Source organism: Protopterus annectens, chromosome 3.part1 (assembly GCF_019279795.1).
Source record: "Protopterus annectens isolate FY-2018-M chromosome 3.part1, PAN1.0, whole genome shotgun sequence".
In the NCBI taxonomy this organism is placed as follows: domain Eukaryota; kingdom Metazoa; phylum Chordata; order Ceratodontiformes; family Protopteridae; genus Protopterus; species Protopterus annectens.
Genome location: NC_056732.1, coordinates 1,909,268,837 through 1,909,291,780, shown reverse-complemented (window position 1 = coordinate 1,909,291,780; position 22,944 = coordinate 1,909,268,837). Strand labels below are relative to the sequence as shown.

The following is a 22,944-nucleotide window of genomic DNA, read 5'->3' as shown; positions in this document are numbered from 1 at the left end:
AGGAACTGATACTTATATTGGCAGAGATGATAATGAACATCAAATACTGTTATGCTTGCCAGGAGCAAAAATAGAAGACATGAGACAAGCCTTGGAATGCCTTAATGTAAGGAAGTATGGCTCTATTTTTATTCATGTTGATACAAATTATGTCACCAGCAAGGATTCGCTGACTATTAGTAGTATAGCTTATGCTGGTGTTAGGACGTATTTTTCACAAATCACCTAAAGAAAGGATAGTCAGGTCACTGTGAATGAAAATATTTTGGGGGTAAATACCTACATGGAAAAAATGTCCTCTTTTAAAAAAATGGAAATGTGTAGAGCATCCAAGCCTTGTTTTGGGTATACAGGTGTTCAGGCAGGATGGTGTGCATTTGTCAAGATCAGGGAAGAGAATTTTTGCAGCAGTTATTTTACAATATTTGACAAAAACTAGGCAGGATTTTTGCCAGGTCAAAAATGTAAGAGTTCACAGAGAACAACATTTGATGCATCTCTGATGGCTGATAATGCTAGGAGCATTAATATTAAAGTCTTTTTTTTTCTCAAATATTTTTTTATTTTCAATTAAAATAAAATGTACATAATATTTTTGAATATCATTTTAAAACAACTATATACAATATTTACAATAGTCTGACTTTCAGTTATATACACTGTATGTTATTAAATATAGAATTAACAGATCAGTTATCAGAGATACAATATTGATTATTGCAGAGAGTCCAACAAAGATATAACTTTCTTCCAAGGATTATTTACCAATGGCCTGGGATAGATTCATAGTTTGCATCTAAGTTCATTTGGTTGGTATCTAAATCTTCTTTTTTGAAGTGTTCCATATAATGGAACCGAAATGCTTCAATGATTTCTCCTATATTGGATACTTTTTCCCCTTTCTTTTCATGATATATACTACTAATGTTATTTGCTTTAGACTGTATTTTAATTTTTGTAGATAAGTTATGTAGATAGCTGGAGGAGGTGGCTAATGAGTTTATTTTTAATTTTTCCAAGGCTAGACAAGTTTCATGTGCTAGAATTTCATTATATTTTTTATTTAATTCCTCTATTTCTTTTTTGACTTCTGGACAATTCTGATTTTTTTAGATTTTGCTGTCAAGAGTCTGGTTTGCAAGTCTAATGATTCAGATTCCCACTCTATGGCTTTGTTTTTGTACCAGCTAAGGGTCTTACCAAATAAATATGCTTTTAATGAGTCTCAAACCATGACTCTACTGATTTCTGTTGTATTATTAATTTCAAGAAATAATTGTAGTTCTGACAACATCCAGGGTCTGAATTCTTTAATTTTTGTGATATATGATGGAATTCTAGTTGAGAGGATTAAAGGTTTAATCTCTACTTGGAGCTTCATTATCAGGGAGTCATGATCTGAGAAGGAGCATGGAACTATTGAAAAGTTGAGGATTTTTGTTTGTAAATCTTGAATTACGAATAATTTGTCTATTCTGGTTTGTGTTCCAAATCTATGGTCTTTATGGGAAAATAATAAGGATTTATCATCTTTTACTTTAAAAGTGTCTATTAAATTAAATGAATCAATCCATATTTTTAAGGATTTTGACATTGTTGCTATGCAAAAAGCTTTCTTGGTGGTTTCAGAAGCTTCTAAGGTACAATTAAAGTCTCCTCCCTGTATAAGATTTCCTTTATAATTGTTGGAAATAAAATCTAGGTGTTTTTTTAAGCGTTCCTGCTCTAATTACTGGGAACCAATACAGATTATTTAAGGTCCATATTCTATTATTAAATGTAATTATAACAAATGCTATTAGATCTTCTTTGTCTTCATATTTATAAATAACTTTTGGAGTGATTATGTTTTTCTTCCAGAGAATTGATACTTCTTTTGTCTTTGTTCTGCAGGAGGATTGAGCTAAGACTGTATAATCCTTAGGGTTCCAAATAAAGCTATCATTAGTCTTAAAATGCATTTCCTGGAGAAATACTACTTGTGCCTTATTTAGATTTAATTTTTTAGTAAGTTTGATCTTTTATTTGCATTATTAAGCCATTAGTATTTAATGATAAGAATGTTAAATCCATTTCAAGTTATTGATGGAAGAAACTTTTCGCTTTTTTTTTTATTTTGATTATAGTAGTTATACCATATTCTCTGATAACATTTAATGGTATTTTTATGTGTGTAAACTTGGGAGTGTAATTTAATGTTCTTTCTTCTTTAAATACAAGTAGGGTAAAATTCTGGTCAGGCTTTAACAAAGTACTTCTATAAAACATTAATTCTAAAGTATCAATACAAGTAAATATGAATTTCTCATTAAACATGGAAGGAAAGTCATTCCTAATGCAATAGATAAAGATAGATCTATTGGATTATCACTCATACCTTTGACCAACAATATCAAATGAGCTCCATGTGTTAAATTATTATATGGAGAATTTTCTTAAAAGAGATATGAAATTCTATATTATTCTGTTATTGTTCTATAGTATTTTATATATCAGGATGGAATGTTAATAGTGTAAACAATTATTAATTTGACTTTGAAAATATCCAGTATTTAGTTATCCTTAAGAGATCTCAAATATGTCAGATATGTCATTTTGGATAAATTAAACGCAACAGAGGAGCATACACTAAATAAGCCAATAACAAATAGATTATTACTAAAATAATTTGACTAAAAGGACTCTACAGGAGACAATGAGTGATTACCAATGATATATGTATTTACTGTAGGTGTACTGTCTTCCTTTACTTTCCCAATCTTCAGCTCACCAATTTCAACTTACACTTATGAAAAGACATGGCTTTTCAGTGGTATCCTGATTCTGAGTAGAGGCATCCTACATTCTAGTGTGCAGTGCTTTTACATATTTATAGATTTACAAAGGAGAGTCTAAGAATGAACTATGATCACCCTGGCAATTCCCATCCTGTATAGGGCACCTCCTGCTTCCAGTATGGGTAATCACATCAGGTCTACAATGAATGTGAAGGTACCTATATGGTAATCAAGACTTACCTTAGGTAAGTAATAATCAAATAGTATTTAGAGCATCTTAGAGAGTTCTCGGGGCAGTTAGAATACTCTTAAGCCTCTCCTTTCTTGACCAAAAACAGAGATTTCCCTTCCCTTTCTTTCCCTTGTTGTAAATCAGTACTAATAAAAGAAATTCATCAATCAATTAATTCCGGGTTGGACATGGCCTTGTATGTCAGGCACAGATCACCTCTGAGCAGACGGTATGCGACTGAATAGAACTGGAGTTTCTTCAGTCGGGCATCGTATGACATATGTTTGAGCCATTAACTTAATGAATGAAACATGACTCACAATCCACTAAACAAGTCAGTGACTAACATCACTTTTGTAAACATTATAAAGACAAATTAGAAATAATCTCCTAGCTCTTTATATTTTCTAATAAATCAAAAAGTTAACAATAAGCTATTTTAACTAAAAGTATAGAGCATTTCAATTTTTCCTTGCATGTATACATTTCTACTTATATTGTAGTGTCAATAGCTGTCTTTGAAATCTGTACAATACTTTACTTCTTCAAATCATTCCTTTTTCAATTCAGGTTTTGTTTTGTCAAAATGGCAACAATATTTCAAGGGCACAATTAATATTTAGACTGATGTTTCAAATAAATAACTTGTCAGTTGCCAATTGAGTTAGTTTAGAATGTATGGTTAGTGCAAATATAGCATGTTGCAAAAATAATACGTATTTTTTCATGTGCTCTAGAGCCTGTCATATGCAAGTGACATATATAATGTAGCATATATAGAGCAGATAGATTATGGATTCATGTTGTTAAAGTAAGTTATGCCTATTAATCAGACAGTTTCATTTAAATTCACAAGTAATTTGGAGACATTTCAGTTGAGTTTCCAGAAATGTGTGGTCCAATGTGAGTAATCAAGTCCACTTTTCCTCATAAACATATGTCACAATTCATTAAGTTAAGCAGAGTCTAACATCTGTCTAATAATCATTATAAAGACAAAGAATAGTAATTTCCTAGCTCTTCAAACTTTCTGATATCGCAAAATGTTGACAGTAAGCTATTTTAACTGGAAGACTAAAACATTTCAATACTTCCTTGTGAATATATATTTTTACTTTTACTGTAGTGTCAAGAACTGTCTTTGAAATCTATGCATTACTTCACTTATTTCAAGTCATTCATTTTACAGTTCAGATTATATTTTGTCAAAATGTCAATAGCATTTCAAGGGCACATTTAATATTTAAACTGATATTTTAAATGAATAGCTATCAGTTACCAAGTGAGTTTGTACAGAGTGTGAGGTAACTGCAAAGATAACATGTTACAAAAAGTAATATGTATCTTTTCATGTGCTCTAGAGACTGACAATTTCAAGTAACATATAAAATGAAACTTTTACAGTGCAGACAGCTTGTGAAATCAGCATGTTAAACTGAGTAATACTTTTTAATCAAGCAGCTACATTTAAGTGGACATGTAGTTTGGGAACGTTTCAGTTGTGTTTCCAGGAATATGTAATCCTATGAGGATAAATCATAAAATATTTACAATTATACCATGATCCCCCCAAAACGTACACGCTGATTGGCCAGCGTGCCCGTTGTAAATCGAGTTATACTAATGGAAAAAGGTCCGGTCGCCCGGACTTTTTCCATTAGTATAACTTCGTTTAACACTGTCTCGCTATGTTAAATGGGTTTAACATAGCGAGACAACTTTAAAAAAAGCGAAGATCTCCGTTGCTTATTTTAAAGCTCTCGCCATGTTAAACCCATTTAACATAGCGAGGCAATGTTAAAGCAACGGAGAAAGCAAGATCTCCGTTGCTTTTTTTGGTGTCTGTCAATACAAAATGAGTCTAACACAGCGAGACAGTTTTAAAATAAGCAACGGAGATGTCCGTTGATTATTTTAAAACTGTCTCGCCATGTTAAACTCATTTAACATAGACATTAAAAAGCAACGGAGATCTTGCTTTCTCCGTTGCTTTTGTTCAACTCTGATGTACTGCGCAGGCGCGCAGTACATCAGAACTGCCGCGGATGCCAGACATCTGCGGAGGGCAGTAAACAGGCATTATACTATGCCATTATTTAAGAAAAGTAACAGTTTCTTTTCTTAAATAATGTCATGGTATAATAGCAATAACCACCTGGGTGTGGGTAATGCTAATTACCCACGGTTGGCTTTGTTTGGTCCTCGGGCTTCGCCGGGACCAAACCACGCCAACCGTGGTAAATTAGCATTACCACCAGGCGTGGGTTATTGCTATATTATACAACAACCCCCCCCATTAATATTCCAAAACGTGCACGCTGATTGGTCAGCATGCACATTGTAAATCAGAGTTATAGTAATGGAAAAAGGTCTGGTCACCCGGACTTTTTCCATTAGTATAACTCTTTTTTTTTTTTTTGTACAGCAATGGAGAATGCAAGATCTCTGTTGCTTGTTACAAACTGTCTCGCCATGGTAAACGAGTTTAACATAGCGAGACAGCTTTTAAAAAAAAAGCAACGGAGCATCTCCGTTGCTTTTTTTAAAGTTGTCTCGCTATGTTAAACCCATTTATTATAGCGAGACACTTTAAAAAGCAACGGAGATCTTAAATTACTTAATGTTTTAGTGGTCTGGATTTTAAAAAAGGTTTCAAGGAAACAGCATTGTTCAATCCAGGAGACCTATCTGCCTGAAGTAGTAAAATCCATCTTTGTTCGGCTTCCTCTACCTTATTCCTTATATCACCTCCCCTCTTACTTTTATTTATTATTTCTAAAACCATGAAATTAAAAATATGTTTCCTATCTTCTTCTTCCACATGTTTTGCTAAAGCACTTGTGTCTTTTTTATTTCTTATATCTCTAAGATGGATTTTACTACTTCAGGCAGGTAGGTCTCCAGGATTGAACAATGCTGTTTCCTTGAAACCTTTTTTAAAATCCAGACCACTAAAACATTAAGTAATATGGTTTATTACATAAAATGTGTCTGTTATATGTATATTTTATTTCATCTTATGCAGAATATAAGGCAAATTAATGTACTGATGTATGCAATTTTAATTAGTCTATGTCATAGTTCTATATGTGTTTTCATTGGTTGAACCATATTTTAAATACCAATGTTTTAACTGTTTTTATGAGTCTGAAGAAGCGATCAGCTGACTTAGATCACTGGCGCTTACTCTTGTTTAATAAAGTGGTGTGAAACTGCAAGTGAACCGTTTCCTACCTTGACTACTACATCTCAGTTACAACTTTGGTTTTATAAAGGGCACTACTGTGAAGCTGCAAGTGATTTATTTCCTGACGTGGATTATTCCATTTTTATCTTCAGCTGTGGTCATACCATTGGTCTTTTCATTTTTTTCGCTTGAGGTGTATACCAGGTGTTTATCCAGCTTTTGTTTTCTTTCACGTGTTTCTTGGATTGTATTTAAAAGCTGGGACATGGCTGAAGGTAATGACAACAATAAGAATCATTGTGAACAACTAGTTGGACTACTACATATATACTCCAACCCCTTGATGCTAAACCCTATTTTTCCAGTGAATGAAAGAGAACAAGTGGACTATGATATGCATAAGAAGTTCACTGAACTGTATAGAGATCTGGAGAATAAGTTATATAGCTTTAAAAGGCTACAGTGGCAAAGGTTTCATCTAGAAGCATCATTAAAATATAAAATAGTGCCAAGAGGTCTCAGAGTATTAAATATGCCTACTTATGGTGAGACCTACCCTGAATTACTTCAAAAATGGCAGAACTTAAATTTACAGCTTAGCTATGATTATACGCATTTGCTTATAGAATTTTTTAAACCACAAGAAAAAGAGCTAGCTGATGAGATAAAGAGGCTACAAGAACAACTGACTAATAATTTTCCTATAGAGGTACTAGGCAGTAAATTAGATGAACTTGCTGTCAGTATACAGGGCTATGATAAGAGGTTGCAGAATACTAAAACTAAAAAATTGCAAAGGGACCTCAATGACTTTCAATGTAAAGAGGTCTTTTTGTGGCCAAGAAGAACAGCTGTGAGTACAGAAAATGTAGAAAAAATGACTACAGTACAGATTTCTAAAAATTCAAATATGCATAGTACTGCCCCTTTAAATCAGAATCCCTGTGAGAACAGTGATGTCAGCACAGAGAGAGTATGTATAGAACCTCCCACATTTGAAAATGGTTGAATGGCAAAAGAAACTTTCCAAGTGGCTTGCACTAACAGAAGGATGGATTCCAGTGTTAATTCTGATTCAGTAGCTTTTTTGGAGCAAAAGGAAGCTACACTCCCAGATATGCTCAGAACTAGTTCAAAATGATGTGAAGATTACTGATCCTACAGACATTGCCAACATACTGGCTGACAGGTTCAGTGCAAACTTCTCCCCCCCCTCCCCCCCAAAAGGAGAGATATCTATACCAAGCGATTGCAGCCCCCCAAACATCTCCAACGCCCAAGTGAGAACTGCTCTCTCCAAAGCAAAAAACACAGCATCCATGGGACCTGATGGTGTCCCCGGCTGTGTGCTCCACGAACTCAACGAGGAATTAAACCCACAGCTAGGACAGCTGTTTAATCATAGTCTTACCTCTGGATGCACTCAGGGGTGGCGCACTGCAACTGTGGTCCCACTTCACAAAGGCGGTGCCTCCACCGACCCTGGAAATTACCAGCCCATTAGCTTGACAAGCCTTATCTGCAAAGCCATGGAGAGGATCATAATGGACCTCATAAATAAAGACATAGGGAATTTGCAGACTTTGGATCCATCCCAGTTTGGCTTTGTCAAAGGCAGATCATGCCTTCTAAACTTGGTTGACTTTTTGAAACAGTCACCAAAGCCATTGATGAGGAAAGGCAGTCCATACAGCCTACCTCGATCTGGCGAAGGCCTTTGATACAATACCCCACTCGGGTATCATTGAAAAACTCATCAGCTTAAATGTTAACCCATACATCACAAGATGGGTTGCAAACTGGCTGAGTGACAGAACCCACAGGGTCAGAGTTGCTGGCGCCATGTCAGACTCAAAGCCTGTCACAAGTGGTGTACCACAGGGCTCAGTCCTGGGCCCACTCTTGTTTGGCATCTACTTTTCCGAAGTACAAGCAAACACAGGAGGGTTATGGCTGACAAAGTTTGCAGATGACTGCAAACTGGGCGCCATAGTAGAAAACACATCTGACACAGATATCCTTCAGAAGGGTCTCACAGAAACGGATAACTGGTGCCAGAGCCATGGCCTAAAGTTAAATGCCAAAAGATGCATAGTCATACCCTTCGGGAAAAACAAGGTTACCCCTAGCTACCAAATAGGTGGCAATCCACTGAGTACAGAAGAAGTTATCAGGGACCTGGGGACCCAGGTTGATAGTAGTCTGTCATTCGACACCCATGTAGCTAAAGTAGTTAGGAAGACCTTCTACATTGCCCACCTTATCATGAAAGGATTCTCATCTAGATCAAGGGAGGTCATAGTCTCCTATACTCATCACTCATCAGACCAATGATTGAGTACAATGCCCCATTCGGAATGTATCTGACCCGACACTTGCAGCAGCTGGAGAGGCCACAAAAGTTCCTCACCAAAAGGATAAAGGGTCTCAAACATCTGTCCTATGCTGCCCGACTGAAAGAACTTCAGCTCTATTCAGTCGCTTACCGCTTGCTCAGAGGTGACCTTTGCCTAACATACAAGGCCATGTCAAACCCAGATTTGATGAATATGCTTCACCTCAAAAAATCTAGATCCGTCAGAGCCACAAGGGCGGAGACTTAAACCTCGACACGGCTATTAATAGGACGTGCTGGAGGGATAGATTCATCACCCAAAGACTCCCTATGCTGTGGAATAAAATCCCGGTATATGTGAGGCAGAGCACCTCGCTGGCCTTGTTCAAGAGAAATCTTGACCAATGGATGGGAGATCGCAGATATACCCCAGGGATTACCTCAGTGTCACTGCTCAACAGAGGCACAGCAAAATAATGGGTATAGTTCCCCATACTAAAGGGGTGGCGTAAGCCACAAAACTATGGGCTAGGCTTGTAAATGCCCTCGGGCAGATAGCCTAGTATGAACCTATGAACCTATGAACACAAACCGCAATCCTTACATTTGTGTTAAAGAAGGCGCTGCCAATAAGGGACAGGTCGAGCAGCAGGAATCAAAGAGGGAGAACGCGATTACAGCAGAGAGAATGAGTGACTCCTGCATATATGAACACCAGGAGCAAGAACCAACAAAAAACTTGGTAATTAATATATCTAGCTTTTCTTTAACTGATGCACAATCCTCGTTGTTAAATAGAGGCCTGAACTTTATTCCAGCACAGAAAACAGTATTAACTGATTTATTAAAAGAGCTGAAGTTATTTTCTCGTAACCTAACACTTAAAACCATGTTTAAAAGAAATGTATTTGATAATATGTGTAAACAACCTAGTGCCTTTGTACCCAAGATACATCCCACAGTTGAAACTTTCACTAATGTGTGTGAACATGAAATTAGAGAGATGCATGCTAAAAATCTTCCACCTAGATTTTATAACTTGAGTAAATCAGAAACTGAAGCACTGTCAGAACTAAAGGATTCTGACAGCATTGAAATTAGGCCTACTGACAAGGGGGGCAGTGTAGTAGTAATGGATAAGGTTTTTTATTACAAGAAAATGATGGAACTTTTGAATGATACAGATACTTATGTTGTACTAAATGAGAGACAAGTACAAGGTATAATTGACAGGATATCTGTATATATTTTTGACTTATTGATTACTAATTATGTATCAGAGGAATTGTTTGACTACTTTCAGACAGAACATCCAACTATACCCATTATTTATGGTCTACCTAAAATTCACAAAGACATCACACAGCCCCCTATGAGACCTATTGTATCCAGTAAAGGATGGGCCACAGAAGCCGTCTCAATTTATATTGAACAAAATTTACAAATAGTCCTAAAATCATGTGAGACTATACTAAGGGATACAAAGGCATTTCTGACTGTTATATAATAAGACCAGGAATATTAATAGAAATTATATGTTTGTGACAATGGATGTCACTTCACTGTTCACAGTGATACCGAATAAATGGGGTATTGAGAAAATACGTGATATTCTGACCTTGAAACAAGTTTTTCAAAGCACTATGATTAATTTGATATGTGAGTTGCTTGATATTGTCCTAGAAAATAATGTCTTTATATTCAATGACAAGTTTTATCTACAGAAAGTTGGTGTAGCAATGGGCACGGCTTGTGCTAACAGCTATGCCAACTTAGCATTGGCTGCATGGGAAAAAGACCATGTATTAAGTGCTTGCAATAAATATGCTGGCAAAATTGTATGGTATATACGTTTTGTAGATGATGTCTTCCTGTTATGGGATGGTACTAGTGAAGAGTTGCAAGAGATGGTGGAGTACTTACATAGCACCACTGAATTTTTAAGATTCACTAGTCAACATTCCAGGGACTCTATTGAGTTCCTAGATGTTTTGGTTAAGAAGACAGCATTAGACGAACTTACAACAGGGATGTATAGAAAATCTACATGGAGAAATAGTATCTTACATAAGACTAGTATGCATCCAACATTTGTACACAAAAATGCAGTGAAAGGACAATATATGAGAATAAGCCACTTACATAATACAGATGAGGGCTTTGTGAAGACAATGACTATATTAGAGAAAGACTTCTTAAACAGAGGTTATAGTAAGAAAGACATAAATGAAAGCTCTAAATATACCATTGAAAATAGGGATGGGAGATGTAAACCGCTCTTCTCAAATACTATAGAAGATGTTAAAAGCAAGGAAGGTCATGATTTTAAAGTTAGATTCCTATAACTTATTCAAGTGACATCAGAAGGTTCTGTAATATTTTGAGAAGAATTGGAATGTTTTATTGTCGGATCCTGACTTGAGAGAATTGTTAGAAGATAGACCCAGCTTTTCTTTTAGAAATAAGAGGTCCTTAAAAAGGCAACTCTGTTATAAATCCAGAAACAATGAAAGAATGATTCTATCTGATAGGCAGGGGACTTTTCCTTGCAGAAATTGTACAGCATGTGACTATTTATATAATAAATCTACATATAAACATCCTACACTGGGATTTATAATTGATATAGATTTTTATGCTGACTGCAGAACACAAAATTTGGTTTATTTCAGCTTCTGCACTCTGTCATGCCTTTTATATAGGCAAAACCAATAAGTGTCTAAAGGAACGTATCCTTGAACACCTTAGAGATATAAGAAATAAAAAAGACACAAGTGCTTTAGCAAAACGTGAAAGAAGAAGATAGGAAACATATTTTTAATTTCATGGTTTAAGAAATAATAAATAAAAGTAAGAGGGGAGGTGATATAAGGAATAAGGTAGAGGAAGCCGAACAAAGATGGATTTTACTACTTCAGGCAGATAGGTCTCCTGGACTGAACAATGCTGTTTCCTTGAAACCTTTTTTAAAATCCAGACCACTAAAACATTAAGTAATATGGATTATTACATAAAATGTGTCTGTTATATGTATATTTTATTTCATCTTATGCAGAATATAAGGCAAATTAATGTACTGATGTATGCAATTTTAATTAGTCTATGTCATAGTTCTAGATGTGTTTTCTTGGTTGAACCATATTTTAAATACCAATGTTTTAACTGTTTTTATGAGTCTGAAGAAGCGATCAGCTGACTTAGATCGCGAAAACGCTTACTCTTGTTTAATAAAGTGGTGTGAAACTGCAAGTGAACATTTTCCTACCTTGACTACTACATCTCAGTTACAACTTTTGGTTTTATAAAGGGCACTACTGTGAAGCTGCAAGTGATTTATTTCCTGACGTGGATTATTCCATTTTTATCTTCAGCTGTGGTCATACCATTGGTCTTTTCATTTTTTTCGCTTGAGGTGTATACCAGGCGTTTATCCAGCTTTTGTTTTCTTTCACGTGTGGCTATAAAACCTACCCTAATACTAACTAAACCTAGCTGGTATGCCAGCTGTGACTCCTGCATCAGCAGTGAGGTTGTATTCCGCATCTCTAGAGCCATTTCCTATTGCCAGAATATAGCATGCCTTAATCACTCTCTTACATAGCTGGAACTTAGCTGTCATTGTACCTGACCCCCCCACCACCTTTCACCTTTCAGGTTGTGAGTTCACATGGCAGAGCCAGGAAACTTTTTCAGGTAGGTCCTTGTCAGTATAACTGAGATGTGTATAACTACAAGTGAACCAGGCACGGATAGTGACCAGACATTCAGTGGTGGACAACACTTTCAGGCCTGTCCCAAAGTATGAGTGTATTTATCCATGTTCCTGATGAATTCATTTGATTCTTTAACTGAAAAAAGACAAACAAGGCATAAATATATTAAATGACTTATATATGTATCAGAATATCTAAGCATGAAGTAAATACTGAAAACATCATCACGGTCAGTTATATTATGGGGGTCACTTTGTATCATCATCTATACAGTTCTGTATTCAGAACAATTTGCCTCCCAGAAGCATAAAGCTGTTGAAAACATAGCTCACAGACTCCCCACCATGATAATTTCATGATCCCAGGAAAAAAGACTCATATTAATTGCCATGTTACAATGTTTATTTTATTTTATTTTATTTTACTTATATTTGTTAACCAGAGTAATGCATCAGACAAAACTGACCAACTGCAGGCATAGCCAGGGTATTGTAAACTCAGCATTCCTCTTCATAGTATAAAAGAGAGGACATAGGTTCAAGAACTGATAGGTGACTGAGACAAGTTTGAAGTTTAATAATTACATGATACAAAGAAGAGAATTTTGAAGAGATTAATGTAGTCTTTGTAATTGAAAATAAAGAAATGCGACTCTTGCAAAATTACATTTGTTACACCGAACATAAAGTGACCATGATAATGATTTCAGTATTTTACTTCCTGCTTGGATGTCCTGATAAATATGCTGCTCTTTTTAATATATTCATGTCTTGTCTGTTATGGTTACTGTAAATAAAATTTATCTTTCACGTTTTATTTATAAAAATGTCTCTGTGGCGTACTTGGAATGTAAGTGGCATGAATGCACACAATGACCATAATTCTACATGGAAATACAATGGTGGCACACTGCCTACATTTCTCCAGTGTCCAGATATGTGTAAATAACTTACTAGGTCTACCACCAAACCAGGTATTGCCATCATGAAGAGTATCTGTAGTTTGGGCAGTCTCATTTTAGTGTGTTTCATTGGTAATGCAGTGGTTACTTGAATTCTGTATGGGTACATTGGACCATGTCTAACCATCTGTGGTCTCTACAAAGGCCTGGTGGCAGATTGTCTGTAATATCCTTAATAGCCTAGTGTTAACTGTATGGAGTTCCCTTCTAGGACATCTGTCAAGTCTTACACTGACTAGCCAGTAATTCTCTGAGGCTATGGTATCATAGTGACCTTTGCTGTTTCCTCCACTATTAAAACAACCCCTTATGTACACCTTCTAATGCTATTTTATGTGTTTCCATGGTATGTTGGTGGTTACCAAGTACACACACAAGGTGCAAACAAAGCCGCCATTTTAAACAGCAAGTATAGTTGTATTACCAGTGCTGTGAGTCAGGCCGCTGAGAGTTTTTTAATAGATGCAATCTTCATTGAAGTCATAATCTCCATGAAATAGCACCAATGATATTTCAAACACATTTCTAACTGGCATTCTTTGCTGCCAAAAGAGTTGACCATTTCAAGGCATACGTGCTTATGTTTCTGTGATCACTTGTCTAGTATGGTTCCTATGTTCTCATCTCCATATAATGTAATAATATTCTTTACTAGCAAATGGTATATATATATATATATATATATATATATATATATATATATATATATTATATATATATATATATATATATTATAGATATATATATATATATATATATATATATATATATATAGAGAGAGAGAGAAATAAAAAATCAATAAAAATCCCTTGTGCAGAGGAAAAGGAGACAATCCAAAAAAACTAAATCCACAGAGGCAGTAAATCAATAAAAACAGTTGATTTATTCATAAGCGCTTTCACAATAAAAATTGCTTCATCAGACAACCATCACTAAACCAGAATCTATTTAAATAGTAGCATATACACACATTACATCCAATCATTTCTCTAAAAAAGCCCTCCAAAACTAACCAATTAACCCTTAAAGGAATACTACATTTGAAAAGCAAGAAATCAATAAAACCACATGTATTTAGTAGCATTCAGATTACATTTCATTCCTAAAATATTCATATTAAAGGTTAAAAGTTCCCCATACATATACACATGTAAATACATTTACATATATACATATATATATAAATATGCATAGGAAATCTATCTCTATGCATTATGTTCTATCCCATCTGCCCCACATGAACTCACACCCTTTTTCTTTTGTAGTCTTCTGGATTTCAAAACCAGTTTAAGTGGAACACTGTCATTAAGTCCGTGCCCCCTATGGGCACTCAATCTAAGAATCCATTGCAACTCTACCATTTCAACCATATTTATCTTATCCCCCATCCTGCCATTCTCCCTTAATACATACAAAACTTGAAATAAAAATCTGTGATCCTCACCCATCAACATAGTGTGCTTAGCTAATGCACTATAATCATATTGCTTAGTAGTACATTTACATGTGTATATGTATGGGGAACGTTTAACCTTTAATATGTATATTTTAGGAATGAAATGTAATCTGAATGTTACTAAATACATGTGGTTTTATTGATTTCTTGCTTTCCAAATGTAGTATTCCCTTAAGGGTTAATTGGTTAGTTTTGGTGGTCTTTTTTAGAGAAATGATTGGATGTAATGCGTATATGCTACTATTTAAATAGATTCTGGTTAGTGATGGTTGTCTGATGAAGCCATTTTTATTGCGAAAGCGCTTACGAATAAATCATCTGTTTTTATTGATTTATTGCCTCTGTGGATTTCGTTTTTTGGATTGTTTCCTTTTCCTCTGCACAAGGGATTTTTTATTTCTTCACATCTTTTGTTTTGCTGCTGGGGTTTGTTTTATTTATTGTGAGTGCAGCATTATGGCAGAAGGAAATGTGAGTGCTATTGAAAGGGAAAAGCACCCTGGCCTTGAGTCTGTTGGTAACAGTCTGTTATCTAACTTTATGCAAAATTTATCCAATCCATTATTACTGGAAGAACCACTAATGTATCAGCAGGTACCAGACTTTCCTAAAGAACGAGTCTAAGATACGTAGTCTAAAACAGGATATTGAAAATTATTTAAGTATAAGAGACTACAATGTCAGCGGTTCCATCTGGAAGCGTGTATTGAACTAAATGTTATCCCCAGAAGATTGAAGGTGCTTAATATGCCTATGTACAGGAATACTTACCCGACTCTTTTGGCACAATGGCAGAAAATAAATTTAGAGACTAGTAAGGCATATTTAAAACTCCTTATAGACTTTTTTCGCCCACATGAATCTGAATTAAGTGATGCAGTACGTACACAATATCATGATTTATCTTTGTATATGGGAGAAGACAAAACAGAACTGTTTCTCATAGACTTGTTGGTTAAAGTGGAAGGATATGAACAAAGACTTTTAGCACAGAAGAAACGTAAATTGGCGAGAGATGTGCCTGATTTTTTGAACCAACAAGTGTTTACGTGGTCTAGGTATCAGGACAGATTTAACCAGCAAGCAGTAGCTTTGAATGAGCAGCCGGTAAATGTGTCTAATCAGCAAGCAGTACAAAAGGAAGCAGCCACTGCTAATACAGTAGATGGTGGGCGTGGAAACCTTGAAGCTGCTATACGTGTAACTTCACCTGAACCTGGTACCTCGGTATATTCAACACCGATGATTGATGTACAGCCTGTGAACAATACTGTGCCTCCTGAAGATTTGGTGGATGTGATGCCAATAGTTCATAAAAAATTGATTACTAATCAGAATGAAGAGGTTTTTCCACATCTTCCATTACCCTTTCGGCCCAACCGGAGGAAATCATTCGAACAGGAGTTACCACGAGGGGGACGGAAATACAAGGACTTGCCAGTACCCACACAAACGAGAACATTGAAGAAAATGTGGGCAATGAATTCAGCGAAACAGTAAGGAATATATCCAGGTATGTCCTTACACATGCTGAAAAGTCGCTTTTACAGAAAGGGCTTAAGTTTATTCCTGACGCTAAAACAGACATTAGTGAGTTACTGATTGAATTACGTATATTTGCACATAATGTTGCATTAAGACATTTATTTAATGATCAAATTGCACAAAAAGCACTTTATAATAGAAATAGTACTTTTGTTCCCAATCTACCATCGAATGTAGATATATTTTTAAAAGCATGCGAAAAAGATCTATATGAAGGTATATTGAGCCAACAATATTCAGGATATAGACATAATTTGACATCACTGGAGCAACAAGCATTGCATGACTTACGTGAGAATAAGAACATTGTTATTCGTCCAGCGGATAAATGAGGACCCATAGTGGTTCTGGATACAGACTATTATTGCAATACTATATGTATGATGTTGTTGGACCATTCCAATTATAAACTTATTAATATTTGTGAAATTGAAAGCATGAAACAGCAGATTGACAATATGCTGAATAAAAGTATGTGTATGGGTCTTTTGGGTCAAGAACTGATTGATTTCTTTACTGTTCGAGAACCGAAGGTACCACAGTTGTATGGCGTACCTAAGATTCATAAGAATCAGCTCCTACCCCCATTTAGACCTATAGTGGTGGGAGCAGGGTGGCTTACTGAACCCATTTCTATCTATTTAGATCATCAGCTGAGAACAGTGCTGAATGATTGCCCCACAGTGCTGAGGGACACAGAACACTTTTTGCATGATTTGTATCATACTACAATGGGTTTGGGGCCATCTACAGATTTTTTAGTAACACTTGATGTTATATCTCTTTTCGCATGTATACCTAACAATGAAGGGATTCGCATGGTTAAACATTTTCTAACTAGAAATGGCAAATTTTCAGAACAGCATATTGATGTTTTATGTATGCTGTTGGAAATTGTGCTAGAGAACAACGTGTTTATGTTTAAAGATGTTTACTACTGGCAGATAGCAGGCATAGCACTGGGCACTAGCTGTGCTAACTCATATGCAAATTTGGTGATGGCAGAATGGGAGTACCAACATGTTCTATGTATAAATACCTCCCCAGGTTAGGTTTTATGGATGGTTTGTCGATGACCTTTTCTTTTTGTGGGCAGGGGATGAACAAGATCTGGTTAACTTCTTGGGTTATTTGAATGAGACCAGTACCTTTCTTAAATTTACCATGAACAAGTCTGTAGAGACTATTGATTTTTTAGATGTCACTGTCTATAAGAAAGGAGATGCATTATTAACCAAATTGCATAGGAAGGAATGCTATTGTCCTGCATTTTTATATAGGGACAGTATGCATCCAAGGCATATATTTACACAAATAGTTAATGGACAAGCCATGCGTATATCCAGACTATCATGTGAGGAAGATGATTTTGTACATAGTCTTGAAAGATTGTCTTTAGAATTTAAAACTAGAGGATACAGTGAAACAGACATTGCTTTGGCTCAAACACGAGTACTACATGAAAGGGCAGGTAGGGCTAAACCTTATTTTGGTAATAAGGAACAAATTCAACGAGTTAGTCGACCTGCACAAACACAAGTATCAGTAATATTGTCCTATACAGAAGATGTGAATAGAGTAAAGGAGATGGCCAAGAACAATTGGCATATTTTGGCCACTGATGAACGAACATCTGAAATAGTAGGGGTACAACCCCGTTTTATGTATAAAAATAAGAAGAATTTACAACAGTCCTTATGCTATCCTAGACTGTATACACAAGTTTTTGATATGACTAAAGGTATGCATAAATGTGGACATTGTGCACAGTGTCAATTTGTGGATGAATCCTTATTTTATAGGCATCCTGAAACGGGATACCTTTGGCAATTGAAAGCAGCAGCAGACTGTCAGACTAAACACGTGGTTTATGTGGCACACTGTGTTGTATGCTTTACTTTCTACACTGGAAAAACTAATAGACATTTACGTGAACGGATTAGGGACCATATGTATTGTACTACTAAGAAATATGATTATAGTGCATTAGCTAAGCACACTTTGCTGATGGGTGAGGATCACAGATTTTTATTTCAAGTTTTGTATGTATTAAGGGAGAATGGCAGGATGGGGGATAAGATAAATATGGTTGAAATGGTAGAGTTGCAATGGATTCTTAGATTGGGTGCCCATAGGGGGCACGGACTTAATGACAGTGTTCCACTTAAACCGGTTTTGAAATCCAGAAGACTACAAAAGAAAAAGGGTGTGAGTTCATGTGGGGCAGATGGGATAGAACATAATGCATAGAGATAGATTTCCTATGCATATTCATATATATATGTATATATGTAAATGTATTTACATGTGTATATGTATGGGGAACTTTTAACCTTTAATATGAATATTTTAGGAATGAAATGTAATCTGAATGTTACTAAATACATGTGTTTTTATTGATTTCTTGCTTTTCAAATGTAGTATTCCTTTAAGGGTTAATTGGTTAGTTTTGGAGGGCTTTTTTAGAGAAATGATTGGATGTGTATATGCTACTATTTAAATAGATTCTGGTTTAGTGATGGTTGTCTGATGAAGCAATGTTTATTGCAAAAGCGCTTACGAATAAATCAACTGTTTTTATTGATTTACTGCCTCTGTGGATTTCGTATTTTGGATTGTCTCCTTTTGCTCTGCACAAGGGATTTTTTATTTCTTCACTCTGTTTGTTTTGCTGCTGGGGTTTGTTTTACATATATATATATATATATATATATATATATATATGTGTGTGTGTGTGTGTATGGAGAGAGAGAGAAAGAGCTAACAAGGCCTACTACACACAGTATTTTTATGGGATTTATCACAGTGCAGCACTGCCCAAGTGCTTTGCTTAGAGCTACATAGTATCCAAGAGGTGACAGACGGAAGCAAACTCAGGACCCAACAGTGAACTATGTTAGCAGATCACAACCTTAAAGACCTGTGCTATACTATTAAGCCACATAGCAGGGAATAAATAAATTTAGAAATACATATGAAAGACTGAATGAATAAGAAGGCTGCTGTTGTGACTGTTAGCGTGACTGAGTACATACAGGGGAAGGGGGGTAACCAAGCATAAATGAATGAGTGTATATAAGCATCATAATGAGTGAGACTATGATTGTGAGCACAGCTGATGAATAAAAGTGAGTGTGATGCAGTCTGGCAGTCTGTGAATGAATATATTTACATGTGATTATCGTACATCAGTGCATGTATTTTAACGAGAATATAATACACAGTAAGTTTCTGTGACTAAATGAATGACAAGTCGAGCTTAGTGACTGACACTCTAATCATATAACTAATATAGCTTTAAACAAAACTCTTAACACAGAACAGTAATATAACACACCAATTGCATTTCAGTTATTAATTGCCAGTTCAAAATTCATATAAAATGCTAATAATTGCAAAAGAAACATACAAGACTTACCATTTCTGCATCGCATTTTTGGTCACATGAGTCACAGTAGATCTGGTTATCATTTGTTAGTATTTCACAACGGAATATCTCTGACAGGGCATTGTCCTTCAGGGAGAAGAAATATAACAATTATTAGAGGGAATGTGAAAGATAGCAATATAAAAGTAAATACCTTTACCAGGAGTTGCAGTTTGCAGGTTTATATAACATTGAAAGTTGAGATACTTTAATCCAAAAATAACCTCCTCATCCTGTAAAATAAACCAAACAACTTTGGAATAACTCCCAGGGCTGCAGAGAAGTGTTTTGGTTAACATTACTACCCTAAAGACCTTGGTCCCCTCATTTAGTTATTTGCAAAAGGAGTGCCTTGTGGGAAAAGTCTAGATATATTTCCTCTGCCCACTCTTAGTCTAATGGGAATTTGACCGAGTTTAGTACTTTCCATAAACATCCAGTGAGTATATCGCAGTGCAATTCTCAATCCTCTAAGCTGTCAGTAAGAGTGCATTGCCATGTACAAATGAATGTGTGCGTGCTTCCTTTAATGTTCTGAAGCACAAATAAGGAAATTTTTATATGCCTTGTGCCCACAGAGTACCTGAATAGGCCTCATCTACTCCATGTCCTTTAATTAAATTAAGCAGGTAACTTGAAAATAAGTGAAATGAATGAATGAGTTGTGCAAAGAACTAAAACATCTAACAGAGTAGCATAAACAAGCCTTAGGTACCTTCCTCCACAATAATCTTTTCAACATTATACTGTCTTCTACAAAGTTGGCTATCTACTTCATAAATGCTGGGTTTATTATAAACACGTCCCCCTGTTATTTTAAGAATCAAAGTCCAAAATCCATACTAACTCCTATTTCCAAGCAATGTTCATTCTGTTACAAACAATAAATAAGTGGCTAAAAAACACATAATGTTACACAGTCACCCTATATCAGACAGACTTTACATTTTACCTTCTGCAATACGTCTGTCCATAACATAAAGTGATCAAAATGATGTTTTCAGTATATAATATATAATAAATGCTTCTTCAACTTCTGGGAGCATGCTTGAGCTGTGGAAATCTGCCAGAAAATTATTCTTTTACCTAAAATAATTAAACCCACATCCCCTAATTGTGACAACCCTCCACTTCTGGGACAGAAATCAAGGAGTCTCAGCCTTCACCACTGGCACCTGTGGGGAAAGGTCACTGAGAGGATTATAGGTACGCACAGTGTATCTCCAGATCCAGCTCTATGCATCAAGCACAGTCAAGCAAAATTTATCTTAAGAGCACACAGGGAACACAGTCAGTCTGGGGGCTGGTTCCTCTCTCTTTCTCCAGATCCCAAATAAGACTCCCCACTGGCACAGCTATAGAGCTGAGTCTTTAGCCAGGGTTGCAAGCCAAATCCTTCAACAGTCTCTCTATCCAATCAGTGCTTTGTGACTCTACCAAAGTAGCTAACATGCACACTCACTGAGATTTTATTTGCACACACACATGCCTACCTGGGAAAAGCTGGCACAGGTTTACTAGCTATGCCTCCTCTTGTCCAGACTATATATCACTGCCACCAAAACCCCTTGCCAGCTATTTTAAGGCCCTTAACAAATGGTGTCCAATACACAAAGTGAAATTAATATTAATACAAATGGCTGTTTGACCAAGAGGAAGGCTATTAGGAGTGGCCCACACAGTGTCACCAAATAAATGTGGAATTGCTCTCAAAACTTAAATATCACTACAAAGATCAGCCACAATGACAGTTTTAAATATATTTAATAATAAAAGAACAAGACAATACTAAACATCTATTCACAGTGACAGAGTTCAAGATCACAGGAGATATTTAAAATAACATTGCAGGACAGATGCAGAAAAATAAAGAAAAGCAATATCTAAACTAAGCTTCACTATTTTCCTGACTGCATCTAAGAGAGTTCACTGTTCCCTAATAACTTACTTGAGAGAGCAAGGGAGATAACACGGTGAATGGTTCTTCTTGTTTTCAGGCCCAAGACAGAATGTAGAATGCTCAGTTTCACTAAGAGACTTCTCAAAATAATATCACAAATATTACCACTGGGATAGCTTGCAGAATTACATCACTTCTAGTCATCTGACTTCTTGCTTCCAGGCAACCCCCCATTGCTGGAGGATGGCAAGATTTAACACCTACCTGTAAAAATACACACACAAGGGCTTTTACTCAGATCTGTGGCAGATGCTGGAAATCATAAAACAATTTCATACCTACACACTGCCAGACTAGTAATTAGTCCACTCCAAAGACAATACAGAAAGCTTTCTAGTACAGACTTTGTGTCTCTGGCTGCATTGAAACCTGGAAGACAGCATCTTTGTGGCCTAGCCCATAGTGATTTAATTTCAGACGTATTTTAAAGTTTTCTAGACTGAGGTTAACCTTCTGTTTTCCAGTTTCCTCTGTTGAAACATATGCATTTAAACAGTTACAATAGTGCATGTACATTTCTGTTTTCGTCAGTAGCCACACTGTGGATGCATTTCAAACACAAGCACTTTACAAATACTTTTTCAACTCAAACATCTGTACAAATCAGTTTGATGTACACATGACACACAGTTCTATTACATTTGTAACACAAGCATCGTGTATAAATTAGTTTGAGATTCACATATGGTATATATTTATTTACAAAATTCTGGCTAGCCATGAAGGCAGTAACTATCATCACACTAATCATTAAAAACATATTGCCATTCTCTTTAACCTCTCATAGTGTTAGAAAGTGTTACCTCTCAGCTAATGTAGCACCTTGAATCAAACATCGTTCTTTTGATAAATCAGTATGCATTTTGTAAAGAACACATTACAACTACTACATTTTGCCCCTTTAGAGGTAATATATTTGCTTCTATAAAATAATGGCAAATTGTATTTGTAGACTGTATCAAAGCCTTTAGTCACCTGACTTAATGAAAACTTTTACAATTACTTCCATTCTATTGGATTAACATCATATCAATAAATTAGTTCAAAGATTATTTATATGCAATATCTATCTCTGTCATGTTCTACTCCATTCCCTGCCTACTCCTTGCCAGCTAGTGTTCATCAAGGACCAGTCTTGTGACTTCTGTTCTTCTAATTTATTGTCAATTAAATCACACCAGTTTTATGTTGTGAGAACTGCTGTCCTTACCACAGTGACCTTACCTTTTCTAATGCTGGTAATCATTACAGCAATATAACTAAAGAAATTCTCTTTAGTAAGCATTCCAGTACTGACAGATTCACATAGTTAAGCCTAATATCACCATGAAACAAGATCAAAATTCATGAT

General features: G+C 35.7%; 1 protein-coding gene across 2 annotated transcripts in view; it reads right to left on the bottom strand.

The window, feature by feature from the left end:
* Positions 1-22,944, bottom strand: part of LOC122798822 (ubiquitin carboxyl-terminal hydrolase 47-like) — an 831,248-nt gene that overhangs the window by 159,991 nt on the left and 648,313 nt on the right. For both annotated transcript variants that reach the window (XM_044067947.1, XM_044067946.1), the window contains exon 7: positions 19,625-19,720. In XM_044067947.1, coding sequence (XP_043923882.1) covers positions 19,625-19,720 — 96 coding nt within the window. The remainder of the gene's footprint in view (positions 1-19,624; positions 19,721-22,944) is intronic.